We start from the raw sequence: 22,003 nt of genomic DNA on the forward strand, positions 1-22,003 counted from the left end.
ACAATACACAGCAAAAGTCCAAAACCATAATGAGAAAAAAAGTGCCCTGTCATTCCAATATATAACCATATCTGGGCAATTGAACGTTAGATAATATAACAGTAATTGGTAAATTTCCCGTCAGTGGAAAAATGCCAGTACTGATGAAACCAAAACGAATCTAAACAGGGGGAATCCCCGCGCCTCGTTCTCGTGTAACATGAAGAAAACAAACGGACGCCGACTGAAATTAACCCAAAACACTTTAACGCCCATTGCTTGATCTTGATAGAAGTTTCACTTGAACATACGCCGATTTTTTGCCTTAAGATCATGGCGGCTAATAATTTTGGTTCTGCTAAGCCGGTTTATAGCCCTTACGGTGGTAGCAAAGAGTCCCTTGTCATAGTGGACGAGACGGAAGCAGTCTGTACAGGGAGTATAAACGGCGACTGCCGTGATCGCTCTTCGTCTTTGATCTCCATCGTGTCGGTTCATCACGAAGATGTCGTAGGTTATGATGACGGTGACAGTGATAGGGAAGCAGCTGCAATAGAAGACAACAAACCTGTGACCAAAGACGATGTTATTATGAACTTGAGCTTAAGTTCTCCATCGTTAAGGAAGCTGCGTTGGTTTCTACAGATCACTTTTCTGTGGCTTCCTCAAAACGCATCGTCCGCACGGAAGACGTTTTACACTGCGATGCAAGTGCTCATCGTTGCTTTCCTGTGTGGTTGTTACGCGTTCGACATGGGAGCATTCCACAACAGATCGCTGATCCAAGACGAATTGGGGGAGACTGTAACAGCCGCTAAGAACATCATCTGGTCCTTCAGGTACCTCGAGATGTACATTGTTGGCGTCTTGTACTTTCGAAAGCGCCACTTGGAGAAAATGCTTTCCGAAGTGATTTTGACCAGGCGATACTGGAAGAAAGTTCGGCGCACAATCCTCAAGGTCAGCATTGCCGTGTTTCTCTTTGTCTTCGTCGTGCCAGTGACTTCGAAAATAGTTCAGATGAACTTAACAACGAGGAAAGTGGAATCATTCAGCCTCAAGGAGATCCTCTGTAGTGTTTTCCATTCGATTATGGCTCGAACTGTAGCTCTGCCTATTTTTCTAGCCTTGATCTATGTCGTGTACATCACTTTCAGCCAAATTCGCCTTTTCAAAGAGCAACTTCAAAAGTGGCCCGAGGGAATGAAAGAGGAAGCAAGAAATCGGTTCATTGACATTAAAACTACCATCCGAGACGCAGAGAGGTCTTTTCAGACTTTTCTAATAACACATCTGCTATTGCTGCTGGTCCTTCTCATACCAGCCATATTTTCTTGTGTCGAGCGCCTTCAAAGTGAGAGCCACTATGAGGAGACCGATACTGACCAAATGGAAATGAGATCCGCTCTTAAGCCTCCGGGAAATACAGAAAATTTCATCGCCGCTGTCAATGGCACTTATTACCAACGGCAACAAGTGACCTTCCTGTTGAAGCTACCGGCGAATTATGGCCAAAACACAACGCATAACGCACCTCATAAGCGCACTGTATCCAAGACTGATGCAGCTGGAATCGCAAAGATCGTTTGTGCCAATTTGGGTAGTTTCGTGGAAATGCTGGTGCTGTACAGCCTCCCGTTATTTTTCTTGGCCAAGTTGCACAAGATCATGGCTAGTCTCCCTGAAGTTGTCCAAGATCTCAAGTTCAGTGAGCAAACAAAATATGGATATCTGTTCCAAAACAAGCAAATCCAGGATGAAGTAAAGGGAGATCTTTCAACAGGAAGGGGCATTCAGATACTCCGCATGAATTTGACTGGCATCAAGGCTGCTCTTTTAACACTACTGATGCCTTTTCTCACAACAGCGATTCACTTGTTATTTCTGCATGTAGACCTAGACTGAATTCTGTGGGTAGGCTCCCCCTCCCTCAGGGGGGACCCCCATATAAAAACAACAGGGGTGCTCATCGGAAATAAGAGGTACCAAGATTCTGTTTTGTGGATGTGGCTTGAACTAAGAGGTACCAATTCTAAAATAACACATTATCTCCAATCACAGTTTTTTCAGATCAATACCCTAAAAGGTTCTGCAAAAGCTCCTGCTGAGGACCTTTTGAGGCTGAACAAGCCAAGAGGTACCAAAACCGTAAAAACCCTATCAAAACTACCCGTACCAAAACCCTCAAAAGTACCACAAGTACCCTTGTCCCTTTTATTTGGGAGTCCTCTCAGGGGTTCCCCTGCCCTCATCCTCTCACTGAGACCCTCACTACTTCTTTAATGTCTTTTTAAGCTCTTGGTAGGCTGACTTAAAACCATATCACACGACTGCAAATAACAGCTGCTTACCAAACAATAACCAAAAAAATTGCCAAAATCCGACAAAATTCCAATTTTGTTCAGACATTTAAGACCGAATTTTTTCAGTCTCTAAAGACAGAAGTATCCAATTCATTATGTGGCGCAAATTGAACAGATTGTGACCTATGTGCACATTGCCTGGAATGTGTTTTTGGGTTGCAACAATTATCACGATTCACATTATGGAATTATAACAGAAAAAAAAGCTCAACATTACATCAGAATACATTTTCAATTTGTGCAAACAAACTGGTGACTCAGGCAGACATTTGTTCTTCAAATACAATACAAAGATCTGTAGTGATCTATCAGTGATTGACATAACCCATCAAATGACTCTCAGGAAAACACTCAAACTGATTGGCTACACAGTGGCTGTCTAGCAACTGTTAGACAACACAGGGGGCTGGTCAATCTTTGAAGATGATTTCAACTTTGTTTGTTGACACTTGTAATACAAAATATTTGTTTGCTTGATAGATCAGTCAGTGGATTGTGCTAAACTGATTAGACAACTCGCTCTCACTTTCTTTTGATTTGGTAGTTGGCCAGGGGCTTCACCCTTGCCAATTATAAGTCGATAGAAACTTTGAGCTCACCTTCTTATGTTCAAATAATAACTGATGAATGAATCAATCAGATTCATGAATTTGCAACAAAACATGGACACTAGGAGTTTAATAGGGTTTTACAGTAATGTGTATAATACCATACAAAATATGACAAAAGTTGGAAATGCAGCTATACAATGATAGCCAAGTAATGGTGTGAAGGCACATTTTCTGATTTTGTTACAAATTGTATGTTTTGCTGTCTTCTTGATCGGTTCATGACAGAAACAACAGCTATCAATCAGCTGTCATGGATTGTCTCAATCGGAACATAAACACTAGGAAGTAATGGGAAATTCTAAAAGTGTTAGAGGGCTTCATAGGGTTTTTACTAACAGTAATTTGTATAATTTATACCATAAAATGATAGCCAAGTATAGTAAGTGATCTGGATTTGTTGTTTATGTTAGCACTTTCATTGTTTTGCAATTTTATTTTGTTAGAGGCAAAAACAACAACAATAGATTACATTACCTTGTTTTTCAAAACAATTTAATTTGTAATATATTTACTGTAAATAAATACAACCTAATTAAGGATCGGTACAGTCATACTAAATGCCTTATAGAACATTTGTCCTGAGTATCACTGCTTTGTGATACTCTAACGGCACATGCTCTGCAGGCTAGTTTTCTGATTTTGTTCAAATTTGTATATTATGTTGTCTTTTTGAAATAAACAACAGCTACAAATCAGCTGTGGTGGTTTCTGTCTCTCGTGATTGATTTATGGATCAACCAATGATTCTACCAAGAAGGAACGTCACTAACGCTACCCAGTGACTGGCAAAATCCAAGTGAGACCATTTGCTTAGAGTGTGCTTCATGCCATAACCCTGAAAAGATGAATTTTATAAATATAATAAAATTAGATTCCACAGGAGTTCCTCTTACAAGTTACTATTAATAACATAGGCCTGCAATGCATGCAGACAGTTAACCTGCTCTACTGTACTCTGCGTGAATTGCTTCGAACTTTCTTTGCACCATTCACATAACTTCATTCATCAGGCATTATTATATCTCCCTCTTATTATAATATCTATAATTTGAAAAATTATATTTTGCCCTTGAAGTTCATATTTCATTAAGGTGGCTCAAAACAGTTTCCATCACTTATGTTTCGATGGGTCATTATAACCACTCTTTATCACTTGATACTACAATCATGGTACCAAAAAACTGCCCAATCATTGGTGAACATGTTGTTATCATTTTTGTGACACAATAAGTTACCATAGCAACAGTATGACCTGCTAAAAACACCCTTAATTATAGCTTTATGGGCTTATAATTCAAAAACGGCACAGAGATTTTTTTACACACAACTTTTAGGAAGGTTTAACAAAATTCTGTACATAAGGTTCAGAGCCACCTTAAATTTTCAAAACTTTGAGGTGGTTCTGAATCCTATGTACAGATTTTTTAAAACTTTGCCAAGTGTTGTGGCTTATCATGCTTACAAAAAGTTGATAACATAAAGAAATTTCACTGTGCTGTTTTTGATTTATAACCCTATAAAGCTGTAATTAAGGGTGTTTTTAGAAGGTCATAATGTTGCTATGGTAACCTATTGTGTCACGAAAATGATAACAATGTGTTCACCAATGACTGGGCAGTTTTTTGATACCATGATTGTAGCATCAAGTGATAAAGAGTGGTTACAATGACCCATCAAAATTCAGCTGCTGGAAACTGTTTTGAGCCACCTTAACGTAGACACTGCAAGGTTTCATTTCCTATAAGGTATATTTTTTTTTACCCTTTCCTGCTCTCCCGAGTCACTACCAAACATGATCCCCAAATATGCCAAGTGAAACACTGCAAGAAAGCTAAAGCCAAGATTTGCGGCAAGTACCCAAAAGTTGGCCTGAAAAAACGATAAAATATTGTGAAGGTGAATTAATCAACATGACACGAGCGTGGGACAAAGAAAAATTCTGAGTCCCCGACAGGAATCGAACCCATGACCTCCCGAACACCGGGCGGGCGCTCTATCCACTGAGCTACGAGAACTCATGGAGAGCAAGGTCATTTGACTGAGTTCATATATGATAGGTGTCTTGCATACTGTTAGGATCAACGCTATCGAATTCATCGTGAGTAATGATAAGTTAATAAAGATGGTGAATTTTAAGCTCGGTAATGAAATGTGAAGGTGAATTAATCAACATGACACGAGCGTGGGACAAAGAAAAATTCTGAGTCCCCGACAGGAATCGAACCCATGACCTCCCGAACACCGGGCGGGCGCTCTATCCACTGAGCTATGAGAACTCATGGGGAGCAAGGTCATTTAACTGAGTTCATATATGATAGGTGTCCTGCATACTGCTAGAATCAACGCTATCGAATTCAGCGTGAGTAGTGATAAGTTAATAAAGATGGTGAATTTTAAGCTCGGTAATGAAATGTGAAGGTGAATTAATCAACATGACACAAACGTGGGACAAAGAAAAATTCTGAGTCCCCGACAGGAATCGAACCCATGACCTCCCGAACACCGGGCAGGCGCTCTATCCACTGAGCTACGAGAACTCATGGAGAGCAAGGTCATTTAACTGAGTTCATATATGATAGGTGTCCTGCATACTGCTAAGATCAACGCTATCGAATTCATCGTGAGTAGTGATAAGTTAATAAAGATGGTGAATTTTAAGCTCGGTAATGAAAATTAATGTGAAGGTGAATTAATCAACATGACACGAGCGTGGGACAAAGAAAAATTCTGAGTCCCCGACAGGAATCGAACCCATGACCTCCCGAACACTGGGCGGGCGCTCTATCCACTGAGCTACGAGAACTCATGGAGAGCAAGGTCATTTAACTGAGTTCAAATCAATAAGACTGAATTGTTGAATCACACCATGTCCTGTACACATTCAGTGCCATTGATAAAAAGACTTACCTCACCATAAACATGTCCACAGTCTGGCCTGCATTTTCTTGCTAAGATACAAGCATTGAAAATTCTCCCCAGCTTCTGGCGAAACACTGGATTTAAAATTAAAATTCAAAGTGGAAGATTACATGGATATAGCAAAAAAGAAAAAAGAAAAAAGAAATGCCACTCTAGAATGAACTTAAAAGGAGGGAAGGAAGGGGAACCTGCAATAGGCTAACATGACAGCTGAGGGGAATAGCAACTCCTTCAGTTACATTGCTTCAAGCTTAAGTTGCACTAATTGGCATTTTAATTTTTAACAGAGAAGATAAGACATGTATCAGGCTTCTTTCATCAGCAAGAATTGACTCAAACATTTTTTTTTCTAACTTTTCTTAACTTTACAGCAGCTGGTTCATGCACTGTATATGTTAGTAATCACTCACCATGCTCAATGTAAGCATATGTTCCAATAGAAATCAAAACTGCAGCTAGCTGGAAATTAATGCCCTGAAGAAAAGTAAAACAACTAACAATATCAAATGAAGGTAACTCCATTTTGCTTTAGACTGAACAAGGAAGTTGATTTTGTCAACAAAAGGCTAGATACTGACTGCAGGGAAGGGGAGGGCGAGGTACAATTTGTTGATGTATCCAACAAATGGCCCGATGGTTCAATGTGTACTTGACAACCAAGAGACGGAGATCTCATTCAGTCAAGGAGCTTTGTAGGTTGAGGGTTTGACTCACAATTTTCAAAAATGTGTTTTTTGGACAAGAATTGTTAACAGTTCTTGACTCTACTGAATAGTACATGTACATCACATGAGTGGTGCTGGGTGTCTGGAAAACCTGAATAGCGAATAGCGAATAGTCGCGCATAGCGAACAGCAAATAGTCCCGAATAGCACATAGTACGAAAAGTATGAATAGTGCGAATAGTCTCGAATAGTGGCGAATAGTGGCAAATAGTGGCAAATCATAGCAAATAGTGTACCCAGTATCTCGCAGTCAACCTCGCAGCAACGTAAGATGGGATTTTCCCGCTAAAAAGTACAGACGCTTATCAGGACAAAAGGTTTTGCTAAACATAATTTCCTCTGTTTTAACCGCTGCAAAAGCGTAAATACGTCTTTATTAGGTTATCCTTCTGTTTTCTGTTTTCTGAATGTTGGCGATGGACAACCCTAGCCTGAGTCTGGAGAAGAATAGGTAATAAATTCACTGAAATTCTGTTGCTTATTTGGATAATCAATTAACGCAGGATATTAGATCTAAAGCTGTGACTATTAACGACTATTTGTCCCTGTTCGCCACTTTTCGCGACTGTTCGCCACTATTCGCACTATTCGAGACTATTCACACTATTCACACTATTCAGGACTATTCGCTATTTGCTATTCGCGACTATTCGCGACTATTCGCTATTCGCTATTCAGGTTTTCCAGACACCCACTGGTACTTCAAGTCACCTAATGCTGCAAAAGCCACTGTCAAGGGCTACCCTGGTGAGTCATTTTGTCTAAAATGTGATTTGAAAGTATGAGACACTTATAAGAAATAACAGTTACAAAATGCCTTGACTTTGGGTATGAGCAAAACTAATTTAACAAAATTTATAACATAACTATGAATGTAGACCAAAAAAATATTATCCTCAAGATCTTGTAAGTTAATACTTACATGGAGCAACGAGCTCAACCCAAATGTAAAGAGAACAGCAATAAATCTTCCAATAGGCAGAGCCTTTTTAAACACATCTAGGGACAGGTAAATGGAAGGTACACAGTTGACAAGAATAATAAGAAACTTAATCTAATACAGGATGATTCTCCATGACTGTTGCCTTCATTCCAGGTAGTGAAAATCATTAAAGAAAGGATCCTTGGAGAAATATTAAAAACCTGTTAAAGTTCCTTTAAGACAAGGATCTTTTAAAGGATTGTCATTAATTGATCACATTTGATTTCTTCAATTGATATGACAACTTCTATCTGGTTTACAATGATCCTAAAAGATTTTGTGGGGATCAATCTAGGGACCTTAGTTTGTACAGATCCTTCATGATTCTCAAGGATTTAATGAGGATTCCCCAGGATTATGAAATGATCCTTGAAGAATTCTTCATGGAACAGGAAATAACTTTCAGGTAAATATATATTTAATACAACTGGCGTTGAAGAAACACTTACAATTTTTCAGAAACACATGCATTGGAATGTTCCAGTGTACAACTACCTCCACCAATGAACGAGGGAGCTCAATATGCTGTGGCCGTGCTACGTCAGACCTCCTACACCACAAACAGCAAGATATCAAAGTGACTAATGTGGCCTGCAAGATTTTTTAGTTTCATTTGTAGCTTTATAAAATATTTAGTTAATTCCATCACTGTTTAAAACTCCAAAACTGACTTGGCACTGAAAAGCACTTGAAAAGCACTTTGATTCCTGATTATAGTGTTTCAATCTGTTCATAATCCTGAAAAAAAATCATCGACAGAAGCTGATATTTGTTAAAAAACAACCAGAACTATATTTTTAAAGGTAACACATTGCTAAATGTATGTGGACCAGGTGAACTGGATTTTATTGTAGCAGCAACATTTCTCGGTTCACATAATTTATATAGTTACCTAAGCTTGTGCTCTCTTGTCATGGTTTTCATAGTTTGCCATATTAATTTTGTTACCAACATATATTACTGGGATCTCTCACCATATGGTTATTTGTTTTCCTTCTTGGTTCACTTCAGTTCCAATTCCACTTAATAAACTGGTACATTCTGATAGGAAACTGACAAAATAATGACTGAATCTAAAGGACATTGCTGCTTGATATGCCATAAACCACCTAAACAAAGAAAACACACATTAATCAACATAATAATCCATCAAATATTTTTGCTAATGCACAATTGGTTTAAATGGGTCATGTGACTGAATATTCCCCAGCTAAAACCAGGAATATCTGAGTGATATTCCCAATTTTCAAAACCATGCATGTTGCAAAAAATATTTTGAGGATAATAAACACAAAAGCCTCCATCTGGGGCAAAAATATGCTCAGATTATTTGTCCTTGGGCATTATCTGTTCCTCAAAGCTCACAGTTCTCCTCGAGCCATGCTCTCTAGGAAAACTGTTCATTTCTTGGAACAGATAATGTCCATGGACAAAATATCCGAGCATGCACATTTCTGTACCAAATGGAGGCTATTGTTTTGTTGTTAGCGAGACAAGAATAAGTGCAATTAGTGCAAAATAATCAAAACAATGAACATTTTATTGCCCAGCAGAAATTAAAATTAAGGAACAAATACATATCACATAGTTTTCTCCTTCTAGGTGTAATGTAACTTTATTTTTAAGCCTAAATAATGGTAAGTTATGAATTGCAAGGATTAAGAAAATAATTTCAATCTCTTAATCAAAACAACTCACTTAAATGAGTCCTCTTCAAATATCCATGGTGCTATACAGGCTGATATGATCAAGCAACAATGCGACAGAAAACAACTCCTGATCACTCCAAGAAACCACAAGAAACTCTGAAAGAGAACACAGAAAATATCGTTTATAATAATCATTAATAATCACCCACACATACACTAGCTCTAAAATAAACTTGGCAGAAAAGAACCTTAAGTTGCTTACCATCCTTTTCCCCACCAAAATCTGACAATAGTCTGTATATGTCATGAAGGGTCCGAATATAACAGAACTGACTGACACAGAATAACCAAAGTATTCCAGAATATTTGGCCGAGATATCACTCCTTTATCCAGATCAAAAGCCAGGGAAATAAGCTTCATCACCAGTACCATCATTGAACCTGAAAAAAAATAAAAATTAAGACCCAACTTCTCCCTACCACCTTAAATATATATTATAGCAAATAAAGTAAGCAGGTAATGAGAATTGTCAATAAGTTTATCTTCACAGGACTATAGATATCTTTACTTAGAACCATACAATAGGAAGAATTTTAATGCTGAGATCAGACAATGTTCTTTTAACTTGTCTGATTGTCTACCTCCATTTTACCACAGAACTTTCACATGTAATGTAAACATGGTCTAGGCTGAATTGTTAGAGTCAATGATAAAAAGAACTCACAATCAAACTTTGGAAAATACCTCGAACTTGGTGCCAGTTTTCAGCTTGAACAATGAAAAGTTCACTATGGATGAAAAACGGAAATAGAGCCATAGACTGAGTAAACATCTAGTTTTTCTCTGTTTTGTTCAGTATCCTTCTAAACATTTCTTCATGCTTTTTACTTTAAATTACATGTATCTTGAGTAACTTATGTGCTAATAAGAGTAAACTGCAAAATCTGCAAGCACATTTCCAAGTTCACCAATTATCAAAGACCCCTGCCCTACTTTCATCCCTGGAGAATGTCCTTAAATGTTCTCGCTAACCACCCTACGTGTAGGTCATTTTTTTTTTGTTAAAAGGCAGGAATCCAAGAGTCCTGGGGGGGGGGGGGAGACTCCCATATAAAAATGATGGGTGGTACTCATCGTACCTTTAAGGGGTTAAAAAAGTGGTCTTGGTCTCTCTTAGGCTGTTTAGCCCAAAAGGTCCATAGCGGGAGCGTTTATGGTACCTTTTAGGGTATATCAAACCACAGCCCCAAAACAGGATCTTGGTACCTCTTAGGACTCTTAGGAGTTCATTTCAAAACTGCCGACAAGCACCCCTGTCCTTGTTATATGGGATTCCACCCTCCCTCCCTCCCTCCCCAGGTCAAGAGTGACCCTGGTTTATACACTGTAATATTTCAATTCAGCACCTGGGCACTAATCTGCTTTTACATAGCTCGTTACTTTTGGAGGGCTTGCTAATTTTGGTATTTATAAGCGGCCACAATTTGTGGACATTACTACTTTCGAGGGGTTGTTACTTCTAGAAGTTTACTGTAACTTTGCTAATAAAATGTTTTGTAGCTACCTGACATACTTATAGTGCCACTACTCCAGCCAAGGCCACCCGACAAAGTTTTCCACGAATTCAGTGAATAAATAAAAATTGTGGAGGTTAACAATAGTTTTCCCCCAAGTTATCCAATATAATCAAGCTGTACATTACAAAGGTAACAGACTTGTGGTCATTTTGGATAATTTGTTGGAAAACTATTGTTAACCTCCACGATTTTTATGCATTAAATCGGTTGAAAATTTTGTCGGGTAATAGTATTTAGAGCAGTAAGTGCATTCAAAATCTCTAACAGTGAAGGACAAATGGCCAACCAACCCCATGCAACAGCATGTACATATTTCGTACCTCTCTATCATGCAACACTGTCAACAGGCTTCAGGGGAGCCCAAATGAAGCATTGCTCGCTTTGCTCAATCGCCAATTTTTTTTTTCGTCCTTGCCGGGAGCCTGTTTGCAGGCTAAGCATTACGTGACAGAGTGAGGGCCACAGCTGGACTACATGTACATAACCATAGATGGTGTACCAGTATCTGGGAGTGATAAAAGTCATCCTTTTCCCACTTTCTCCCCACCCCGCCCATCAGTAAGGGTTGTATACATCCCCGGGGGGGGGGGGGTTCTCCCTTATATGGGCTATATAGGTACATGCGGCCCCAAAGGGTAGGGTTTTTTCAGGCGTTTTGGTCATAAATAAGGTATCGATTTTGGCCATTTTGGTTATAAATAGGGTATGGTTTTAGCACTCTAGTCTTGATTTGGGTATGTTTCTTAGAAGAAGTTACCTTTTCATCTTTATCGGTAAATCTGTCAACAAAAGCCCTTCCTAACTTATGTTTGGGGCAACTGTGTCAGCTGCAACTGTCATAAATAGACTATCGAATTTTTGGACAGGTCAGAAACTGGGTAGCAAAAAATGCAGATTTTGGTCATAAATAGGGTGAGGGTTTTGGGAAGTGGGCCACGCACCCCATGGCGACCCAACGTTTCTGGAAGTACCCCCCCCCCCCCCGGAACACATCATCACCCTTCACAATTGTTATACCCTAGCTAATGGGAGAGGTGCTAAATTGCATACTCACCACATGATAATGAACGCGACCGACGTAATCGCCATCACCATGCCTCTGTTTCCATTCTTCACGAACAGCAGTGCATAGCCGAGCGCGCTCATGGTTAAAGGATACACGGAGTTCTTTTTAGTGAACAAAAATAACGCCGCCAGTCCGCAAACGAAAGAAACTAAATGGACTACGAGTCTTGGCAGTTTAAGCATTGATACAAGCCGCAGGATGAGACACATGGCCAGTAGCGGACCGACCAAATCAACGGTTTGGGTTGTTGTCGGCCCAACACAAGACTTGAACATGTAGAAGAAGCGGCCATATTTGTACATCTCTTCCAAATCTTCGTACGACAACAGTTCATCAGGATCGTCAAAGTACTCTATTAAGTTCTCATCAACGTAATCTGGCAATTGTATTTCGTCCATTTCTGAAGATGGAGCGTCTTTAATTCCTTGCTGTCAAAAAATTCCAAAGGTTCCGCCGCGGACCGACCCGCGGGACCCGCCGCGGAAAATGTTTTTGCGGATTTTGCGCCCACGTTTGGTTAACAGCGGTAAATGCAGATAGGATTGTGCGCAGGTGATAAGTGTATCTCGCTCTGTTCATGTAGCTAACGCGTTTAGTGCAAGATTTAACAAGAAAAAATGTTGCTTTTGTTCTTATTTTATCTCTGAAAAGTCCCTCTTAAGTGTAATTAGCAGCACATGTTTACGTAGAATCAACGAAAGCAAGCATTTTTTGCCTTCTTCGCGATGTGTGACGGCTTCAACCACGGAGCCCTTCAAACTGCTGTAGCGCAGATATGCCAGTCAATGGGATGGGACGCCTTGCAGAAATCAACACACGACCTCTTGACAGACGTTTTACAAAAATATCTTGAAGAGATAGCAAAGTCAGCTCATGGATACAGCCAGCTTTGTAAGTTTAGAAGTTTCAGGAGTACGTTCTTGTTTAATATTGATTGGCACAAATTGAAATGCCTTACAGCTCAACTCAGCCTTAAACCTGCACGTTTCTTACGTGTCATTAGTGGCTTACGAACAGTTAAGTTTATACAATATTTTCAAAGGTATGGTCTTGGGATAGTCCATTAATTATTAGGTGGAGGTGTGCCACTTAGACCTGAACTAAATTTTGCAACTATACTCTAAACTTGACATAAAGAACCCCTACTATTGCAGACTAGAAACTCAATCACCACTACTGTCAGTTGCTCAGTGACTGATATTTCAATTTAGGTGTAGGCTTTTTCAATTCCCAATGTCATCTAAGTTCTTCAATACAACTGTGCAGTTTCCCAGTACATGATACCCTATTCAAGACTAAAATTCATGTATTTATGTCCTACCCAGACAGAACCATTTGAATACCCTACCCTTTACAGCTGCATTCGATATGCCACTGTAGGCCCCCTCCTCCTTATGGGCTCTGGTAGTATATCAACCCCATTGAAAACCTGTTATTATGTCAACAACCAAAACAGCCAAACTTTGTGACTTATAGCTGATTGTATTGGTGGGGTTAGAGGTATTACCACAACCATGAGCTACTACAGTTGTGGAAAACAAAACGTCTGTCTCTGTGTTGGTGGTGTGTAATGTTTGGCACTTTATTCTTCAATTTTACAAGCTGTAAACAGGGCTGTCATTAAGAACTGGGTACCAGGCAAATTGATTGGCTGAGGTCAATTTTATATACCTGGTTTGAGCATCTAGAGGACAGTTTTTCTCATAAAGAAGGTCAGTTCAACAAATTTTGCCCACCTGTGAAAACCAGTTGCCCTCTTGCTGAAGACATGAATGAAACCCCTATATAAGTTCTTGACAAATTCTTGTGTTTCCACTCCAACAGACTGTCGAACTGAACCTAATCTGGACGACCTGAACTTAGCCTTCCAAGATATTGGTGTTTGCCTCCATGAGTTGGAAGATTTTGTGAGCCAGGTAGACCAAGTTCCATTTATTCACCAGTTGCCACGGTATCCCAAGCCTAAACCTTGTGTCCTCCATCATCCACGTAATGGAGAGATCGCGGAGAGACTGGAGCAGTACTATGACTACTTACCTCCTCTGGTCTCTAAGCTTCTTCAAAATGAAGGTTTTGTATGGCTGCTGCTGCTATGCAGTCTTCTTCTTACCCTCATTCTGAAACTCTATTACTGCTCAAACTACTGTAGATATGTATTAGCCATCTCTGAGTTACCTTTGGTTTTTGTCTCAGAACGAGCTTCAGTGCAACATTTTGAGTTTGGTTTGCACAAAAATTAACTTGCAGGTGAAACATATTTTCACATTTGTGTTTTTGTATGAAGACTTCGTTTTGACTCAAAGACAATAGGCAACTTGGAAGTGACTCAATAATGAATTATAATCATTAGTTATTGTCAGCAGTGTTAGCATGCTACTTTTAAACATTACTGCATGAAAAGGTGTCCAGTTATTACAAGCAACCTTTATGCCAAGCACTATCATTGTAAACCATGGTTTACTACCGCTAGTAAAATTGTTAAGGTTTTTGTGTGTGGGCAAGTCAACATAGAGTAATCTAGCTTTACTAGGCCTTATGTGTTGAAAAAGAATGCGCACATGTCTAACCCATTGACTCCTGCATGAAATTTCCCGCGACCCACCCCTAATTCCATGGCGTTTTTGTGAAATATTTCAGAGCGGGCGAAAGCACAAAAATAAACCATATGCGCAGTAACCACAGACAAAAGATCAGGTTTCAAGACATTTATTTAAAGTTGAATAAATGAAGGGCCAAAATATTAAAAAATATCAACAAAAAGAACTCAACTTGATCTGTAAAACTGATAAGAAAACAAGAAAATATCTTTTTTCTTTGCCGCGCGACAAAAGACGAGAAAATTGATTACGCAAAAATGAGTTAATTTTTGACTTCAGAGGACAAAACAAAACCGAATACAACAGAACTTGTACTCTTTTACTATGACGGATAACATCTGATAAAACACCGGAAAATAACGGCGATAGACACATGTAAAAACTAATTTAAAAACAAGAAATCAGATAATTTCTTCACCATGTGACGAAATAATACAGCGCAGCAAAAGAAAGATGAAAGTTGTACATCAAAAAGACGACAAAAACAAGCCAATGATTTTGAGATAAATTGTATCTCAAATGTTTTAATTTAGCTCCCACTTAGTTCTTTTCTCAGGAGTTCTGTAGCAGCTGAATAAGACTCAAAAAAAAATATTTGAATGAAGTGAATGTACTAAACAAACAAACTACCAGGGTCGCCATAAATTAAATATGCAGAAATCCAGCGTGCAAAAATACTGTTTACTTTTAAAACCTAAAATTCACAAATAAAGGCAACCAAACGTGACAGGAAGTTCAATAACAATAAATTTTCATTCAAGATGAGGCAAAAAACTTATCTAAAAGCATAAAAATGTTCAAAATTTTGCAGACGTGCTTCGCTGCACTCAAATTAATTCTTCATGCTAAAGCAAAAGCTTGAGATTTTGCCAACAAGTTTTGCAGTTATTTTATCAGCCGTGGCTTTACTAATTGTTCTAAAAATTGAATTCAACTTTGAAGTAATACTGTACATTACCATTTTTGTTTTCTTAAGTCCAGGAAGCTGCTTTAAATCGGTGATCTGTATTCAAAACTCACTTGAAAGTGCACCGATCGTCATGTTTTCGCGGTGGATGAAGGAAGGAAATATTCTTCACCAGAAAGGTTTTAGGACTCTGAACACCTTGATCTTCCATTCTGAGGCCACCTAAACATCGATTTATGTTTTTCCTTTCTATTTTAAGTGCGAAAGAAGTAATTTCTCCTTTTTAGGAATGAAAACAAGACCCTGGAAGTTTGTAGATTTGGCCCACAACGTGCCATGATTACCTGCACTTTTTGAGCGCATGATTTTAACCCTAAAAACTGTCTTTCTAGGACCCCTAAATTCCTCTAAAAATACGCTCAGTAAATCGATTCTCATTGGTTTATTTGTCCTTAACAACAATAGAACAGTAGGAGAACCAAAACGTCTTCAGGGAGGGTAGGAAAGGCAATTGTCCTCACATGCTTTTTCACAGCCGGTTACGGCCAGCACAGGAAATTGGGGGTGGGTTTTCGCACGGCTGGTTACGGCTGGCACAGGAGTCAGTGGTCTGCAGGACACTGATAGTTTTCAAGAGTAGTTGCTTACTGTAAAGTAATTTGAATACAAATATATATAGACCCTTCACTGAACTTTGCATTGCGCATCTATTAAATTCTCAAACGTTTGCTCATGACAGCATTTGTTTGCAATGTCAGTGTTCATCATTTTCTTAGATGAAGGAAAAGCAGCAGCAGAGGATGCAGACACAGTTGATGCAGGAGAAGAGCAAGGAAGTGCAGAGGGATTTGTGAGAAATGAAATAAAGACAGTTGGGGAGGAAACGTCCAGTCAGCATGTGGCCGTTAAAAGGCCCCATGATACCCCCCCAGGCTTGGAAAGTGAAATAAAGAAAAGACGAATAGACCTTCCTTTTATGCAAAAAGGGAACAGGGGCAATGAAATGGACATCCTAGATGCATTGCAAGGGAATTTGTCCTCGCCATCGCCAACTCCATCACCTGATGTTTGGAGTACAGCAAAAACATTTGAGATTCCACCAACATCAGCTGTACCTCCTGTTATTGCCACCTCCTCTAAAGAAAGTGCACCATCTGCTAAATCCACAGCTAAACCAAAGGCAGAAGACAAAAAAGCAGTTAGGGCTGACAAACAAGCTGGAAAACAACCAGCTGGGAAAGCTAAATCAAGCCCAAACAAAAAAGTCAAGACTCCCAAGAAAACACAAAGCCCTGTGAAAAAATCAACTTCTTTGACAATGGCAGTGCCTCCAAAATTGCCAAAAGAAAAATCGCCATCCCCAATGAAATCGCCGCTGACAAACAAAAAGGAATCACCTGCCATAGAAACTGAAGCTAAGACAAAAACCCCTGCTAAGAAAATCAAAACTACTCCAAAAACAGAGAAAAAAACAGGCAACAAGACTAAGAAACCTGTGGCAAAATCCCCGTTGACAAAGGCAGTGCCTGCTGCAGCGAAAGAGAACATTCAGGTGAAAGAAAGTATGCCAAAATTAATCATAAAACCCATTAAGAAGGAGGTCAATGATGACCAGCAGTTCACGGTGTCACAATTGTTGCCTCCAGATCATGCAGATAAACAAGAGAAATCACAGCCTCAGAAATCAAAACGTAAAGCAGTTCCTTCGAAGAAACCAAAAGTCAAAAAAGAGAAGGAAATTCTTGAACCTTCAGTAAAAGTTGAACCAAAAGAATGGAGCACTCCTTCCACTAGTGAAGGACTCAAATTTTCCATGGCAGAATTTGCAATGGCATCTGGTGACAGCAGTGTGCCAGGAAATCTTTTAACAGACCCGGCATTGGAACACAAAAAGAAAAAAAAGAAAAGAAAGGAAAAGGATAAAGACAGAGAAAGGAAAAAGGATAAGAGCAAAAAGGTAAGTCTCTTTAAACTACTGCTCTTCTACTGAAGCATTCATCTTTCTCAGTGCAAAAAGCGGAATTGATCAGTCCGCTTCTTGCATGCCAAACACGTTGTCTCTAGTAAGTCACACTCTCCAGACCACATCAGATCAAACAGTTACATTTGGTACCCATTCCAGGTAAGAAAGAATCCCTCACCTGTTCTTGACCACTGAATCACTTCTATGTACAATTCTATGAAGGTTAATGGAGGATTGATTAATTTGGTTTATTTAGTTCTCTGAGCACTGATATCAAAAGCAAGGAGCATCTTTTAAAGGGCTGTGACAAGAGTAGGGGGTGCTTTTCACAAGACACCTTGAACTGGAGGGTCCCTGGTATTCATTTTAGGTACATGTAGGGGGGTAAATACCTTAAAAGAGGGCACTGAACTGGATTACTGTGTTAATGAGAATGAATTGTTTTTGCTATGTTATGTTACAGTTGAAGACAGATCATTCAGAACTGTCACAGGCAATACCATTCGCAACACCTCCTATTCCTCGTATCACAGTGAAGTTAGAGACCACTTCCCAACCAGCATCACTATCAAACAAGGGGACGGCCAAGACAGAAACTTCACAAATGTATGTGCTTAGTTATGCCTTCATGTACTGGAAATAAGAGAATAGGATTTACTTCTGCTGAGAACTTGCTGAAAATTAAATTGAATGTAGCTGCTACTCCTGAATTAGCTTAAACTTGCTTTGATCAACCACTAATTTATAATTGACAGATAGCTTCCATGTTGCCAAGTGTCTGTTCAATATTGCAATAAATCTGCTAGCATTCTATCACAAATGCCGTTAACTGGTTGGTTACACTACACACTATCTATGCTGTTGTAGACAGTGAGTAGCCCAGCAGTGTGTGTGTGTTAGCAAACTGGTGGCCACTTTGCATTTTTGAGGTGTCTGTGAAGAGGACTTAGATAAAGTTGTGAATGACTTGTAGATTTATGCTAAAACAATTTGATTATTCGCTCTCGAATTCTATGCATGATAGTTGACATGGGCTGTGCCCTCATCAGCTATCGTGCGATAGAAATCGCGAACTCATAATTTAATTGTGGAAGAGATTACAGATGGCGTCTGTGTCACTGATATTCTTACCAAATTTTGACGTCATCTCTTATCTATTGCTGAACAGATTCACAACAACATGGAATCTACTTGTTCTATAAAGAAACAAAAAAAAGTGCTGATGATGTCATCTAAGCATCTGTCCTCCAACAGATCATAAGTAAGAAGCAATTAAAATGCGAGAATAATTAGACATATATGAATATAGTTTCCACTTTTCAACAGAGAACATGGAGCAGATGGTACAGAGAGACTTGCCCCATCTGTGGCAAGCAGTCAGGTGGTGGACAATCCAGGGCCAACAACATCAAAGGTTTCAATCAAACAAGAGCCAGGTGTTGTGGCTAATTTTGCTGCTGCTACTGTTCCCAAACTAACAATCAAAAGTGAATCACTGGAAAGGACAGTCGTGGCACAGACACTTTCAACAACCCTTGTACATGTAAGTGAATTGCAGATGTTACTGAAAAAAATCATTTAAAACTTTTAGTGATGATGAACTTGACAAAAATTGATATATGGATTGGGACGAACACAACCTTGAAGGAGCTGCATCATGATTGGCACATTCACACTAGCACGCTCAGATTCTAAAAACAATTGGCCCAATTTTTTTAGTTTCTGTTGTGAAACTCATCTAAGGTTTATATCGTTCTCCATCTTTGCCATCCTTTTGCAGTCCCTACAGATAACTTTTGGTTGATATAAGGAGAGTCCTAGCTTCATTTCCTTGTGATTGTTATGTCAAATGTTGGCTGTTTATGGCACTTAAGGTCATTCCACTGAAATAGAACCTGCACTGAGATTTTTGTGAAACTTTGCCTATTGATTGTTTATATTAAAGGAACTTAAATTTTGAAATAAAAATGAGGGGTCCCCATGTTCGTTTAGGAGCAACAGCACCTTGTTTATACCCATATAAATCCTTATAATAGCACCATGATTGTAGTGACGATTGCTTGCTAAATTCACGTTTCCGACGATTGCTTTTTGTTCTACACTGAGAATTGGTCCATATTTATTTTACACAGAAATTTATTACTTAATTCAAAACAACAGAAAAAAATGATAGCTCATCATACTCGTTTGCGAGAAAATAACGATTTACTTCTATGGCGAGGTCCAGCTGTAAAGAAAAAGCCGCCATTTTTTAATGCGTGCGCGCTAATCACGCGTGAAATTATGCGCAGTAGGGATGCGCAATGCAATACTGGGGAATAACCTTAAGAGCGTTTATCAAACACCAATGTCATGCAATGGCAGCCGTCATTCTGGAAGTGGATGAAAGAGAATTTATATGTCTAAAAAAGAGCCTCAGAAGTTTCTGGCGAAGATGCCATTGTAGGATATGGATAGACAATATTGTCTGCTTGTCCTGGGTTTCTGCGAAGGGCAAAACACTATTTTAGGGCTGTTCCCAAATAGGCCAATTCCGATATATTGAAATTCTAATTTGGCTCAGAGGGTTAGGGGAATAAAACAAAAGAAATCACATCAAGGATGAGAGATGAAGAATTAATTTCTTTTGGTTCATTCCCCTAAGCCTCGGAGCCAAGTTAGAATTTTAATATATCGGAATTGGCCTATTAAAAAAAAAAATCATTATCATCGTCATCATCATCATCATCTTTTAATTGCCACGTAAGTTCTGGCGTAAGAACGTTCTTATTTTGTTTCCATTATAAACAAAATGAGAATGATATTAATCACGTGACCTAATTTTCCCAAAGATGAGTCCCTTAGTGATAAATTCCGCAAAATTTGGATTTTAGGTTTTCTAGCATCAGTTTTCTGTAGCATGAAGTGAATCTAAGTCCTTTGCATTTCTTGTTGTGCATTTGGTCATGCTAGCTCTTTTGGTATGTCTAGAAAATAAGGCTTCCAGTGCACACACAGTCATGCATTTTAAAGTCAGTATCACGAGACAATAGTTGAGATGCAGTCTCACTGGTAACCACCCTAGGTCTGGAGTATGGCTGTGATGTGTTTCACAGGGTTATAGTAGAGTGTACTACTGTCCACTCCTCCCACAGTGTCACGCATTGTTGTAATATCGCTGACTGTTAGTGATGTGTTTTCACAGGGGTATAGTAAAGTCTACTACTGTCCTGTGTGTAGTGACCCTGATGATGGCAGTTTTATGATTGGTTGTGATGGCTGTGATGAATGGTTTCACGGGTGAGTACTCCTCAAGTAATCTTCCTTCAGTTTAGTCTAGATTTTAAGCTAGGGATGAGACGAAGGAATAAGTAAGAAATTTAGTGTAGATGTAATATATCAAACAGGAAAGACCGTGCTTGACCACATTTCCAAACAACGAGTAGAGAGTTGAAAATACGACGCACAGCGGATTATTTTTAATGAACTTCGAGGTGTTTGGCAATGTGGTTAAACGCCGTCTTGAGTGTTTGATATATCTTCTCCCTCGAAACTAAAACTGAGGCGAAATCGTAAAAATCTACGCCAATATTAAGATCAGATATCCAAACACCGCCATGGTCATGATTTCCTTTGATTAAACTTGATGAATTATTATGTAGACGAATACTTCATGTTGTTAGTGCTCTTTTAATACAAATTTCTTGGGACAGGTCCATTGATAATGAATGTTATAATTATTTACTGTAGAACCTGCGTTGGCATAATAGATGACCCTGGTGAAGTCGATTGGTTCTGTTCTTCGTGTCACGCTAAGAGAGACAAAGACAGCAAAGACAAGCAAAAGAAGAAGAAAAAGAAGAAGAGTAAGGAGAAGACAAAATAACGCGTATAGGTTCAAAAAATTTCAAAATGTTATGATTTCATGTGTCAATCTTGAGAACTTTTGTAAATATTACTCTGGATTGGATTCAAACCGTTTGACAGGGTGGTGTTCCTTGAGAATTCTCCTATAGCAAATCTGTACAAGGCGATGTAGAGTTGTAAATAAACAGTTTATAGCAAACGAGTGAAAGTACTACTGGCTCTTTCTTTGTGTTCTCATTTGTACCGCTAATTTTCACTGTCTTGCGCCAGTTTCCTGTTCTCGTCCCAGCTTTTGGTCACGTGGTTGCTTAAACATTTCATAGACGTGTAGCCCTGGGGTCGAGAAAGCTCGCAGCCCACAACAAACTGTTGCTAAGCACTTCTTACTACGTATAAGGGAGTATATGAAACCACGACGGAGAGGCCGAAGACGACGTCGATTAAAAAATGAATTTATATTTTACCTACGAATCTCGCGATACTCTCAAGTCATCCACGTTGTCTGCGACTCTCAAAACTATTACAAAACTAAATCCGGAACACAGCGATAAACTTGAAATAGAAATTTAAAAAAATAGCCGTCGTGGTTCACGTTCTCCAGACAACGCAAAATTTAGTCATTTTTATTCCTCTCAACTGACCGACATTCCTTGATAGTAAATTATTCGGTGTTTTACCTATGAATTCTTCCAACCCTTTTCTGCTATTCTTCTATCACTTTCTTTTCTTCTATTCCATCTTTTGTTTTCCTCGGAGATAGTAGCACATACGTGCTTCTCTTCAATCCGAGCTTAAATAAAGTTCACTACTACTACTTC

General features: G+C 39.1%; 3 protein-coding genes across 4 annotated transcripts; 2 read left to right on the plus strand and 1 right to left on the minus strand.

The window, feature by feature from the left end:
* The first annotated feature begins 180 nt into the window (after positions 1-180).
* LOC110063164 (uncharacterized) lies at positions 181-3,658 on the plus strand. The gene has a single exon (XM_089273824.1). It carries the CDS (start codon positions 313-315, stop codon positions 1,882-1,884), a length of 1,572 nt encoding a protein of 523 aa, XP_089129950.1. The 5' UTR covers positions 181-312; the 3' UTR covers positions 1,885-3,658.
* Positions 3,419-12,371, minus strand: LOC110063167 (protein-serine O-palmitoleoyltransferase porcupine-like). Of its 2 annotated transcripts, XM_089273826.1 has the most exons (11): positions 11,861-12,371; positions 9,974-10,017; positions 9,491-9,669; positions 9,278-9,384; positions 8,554-8,688; positions 8,029-8,129; positions 7,520-7,596; positions 6,283-6,346; positions 5,861-5,946; positions 4,715-4,822; positions 3,419-3,788 (listed from the first exon to the last, which is right to left on the minus strand). In XM_089273826.1, exons 1-11 carry the CDS (start codon positions 12,268-12,270, stop codon positions 3,687-3,689), a joined length of 1,413 nt encoding a protein of 470 aa, XP_089129952.1. In that variant the 5' UTR covers positions 12,271-12,371; the 3' UTR covers positions 3,419-3,686. The 2 variants fall into 2 exon arrangements, with proteins under 2 accessions (XP_089129952.1, XP_089129953.1); XM_089273827.1 differs by lacking the exon at positions 4,715-4,822.
* A 34-nt stretch (positions 12,372-12,405) lies between these two features.
* On the plus strand, positions 12,406-21,396 carry LOC110063166 (uncharacterized). Its single transcript, XM_089273823.1, has 7 exons — positions 12,406-12,763; positions 13,697-13,942; positions 16,153-17,333; positions 17,803-17,945; positions 18,666-18,882; positions 20,524-20,618; positions 21,069-21,396. The coding sequence occupies exons 1-7, from the start codon at positions 12,598-12,600 to the stop codon at positions 21,202-21,204; spliced, it is 2,184 nt and encodes a 727-aa protein (XP_089129949.1). The 5' UTR covers positions 12,406-12,597; the 3' UTR covers positions 21,205-21,396.
* Positions 21,397-22,003: the final 607 nt, after the last annotated feature.

Source organism: Orbicella faveolata, unplaced genomic scaffold (genome assembly GCF_042242905.1).
Source record: "Orbicella faveolata isolate gen_17 unplaced genomic scaffold, um_ofav_v1 contig_35, whole genome shotgun sequence".
In the NCBI taxonomy this organism is placed as follows: Eukaryota; Metazoa; Cnidaria; class Anthozoa; order Scleractinia; family Merulinidae; genus Orbicella; species Orbicella faveolata.

Bases quoted from the DNA above. Each gene is read 5' to 3' on its own strand.
- LOC110063164 (XM_089273824.1), top strand. From the start codon at position 313: ATGGCGGCTAATAATTTTGGTTCTGCTAAGCCGGTTTATAGCCCTTAC.
- LOC110063166 (XM_089273823.1), top strand. From the start codon at position 12,598: ATGTGTGACGGCTTCAACCACGGAGCCCTTCAAACTGCTGTAGCGCAG. The intron at 17,334-17,802 runs GTAAGTCTCTTT...GTTATGTTACAG, and splicing joins AAAAGGATAAGAGCAAAAAG to TTGAAGACAGATCATTCAGA. The intron at 18,883-20,523 runs GTAAGTGAATTG...GTGTTTTCACAG, and splicing joins TTTCAACAACCCTTGTACAT to GGGTATAGTAAAGTCTACTA.
- LOC110063167 (XM_089273826.1), bottom strand. From the start codon at position 12,270: ATGGACGAAATACAATTGCCAGATTACGTTGATGAGAACTTAATAGAG. The intron at 8,689-9,277 runs GTGAGTTGTTTT...TTCTTTGTTTAG, and splicing joins TTTGAAGAGGACTCATTTAA to GTGGTTTATGGCATATCAAG. The intron at 3,789-4,714 runs GTAAAAAAAAAT...TCATCTTTTCAG, and splicing joins ACTCGGGAGAGCAGGAAAGG to GGTTATGGCATGAAGCACAC.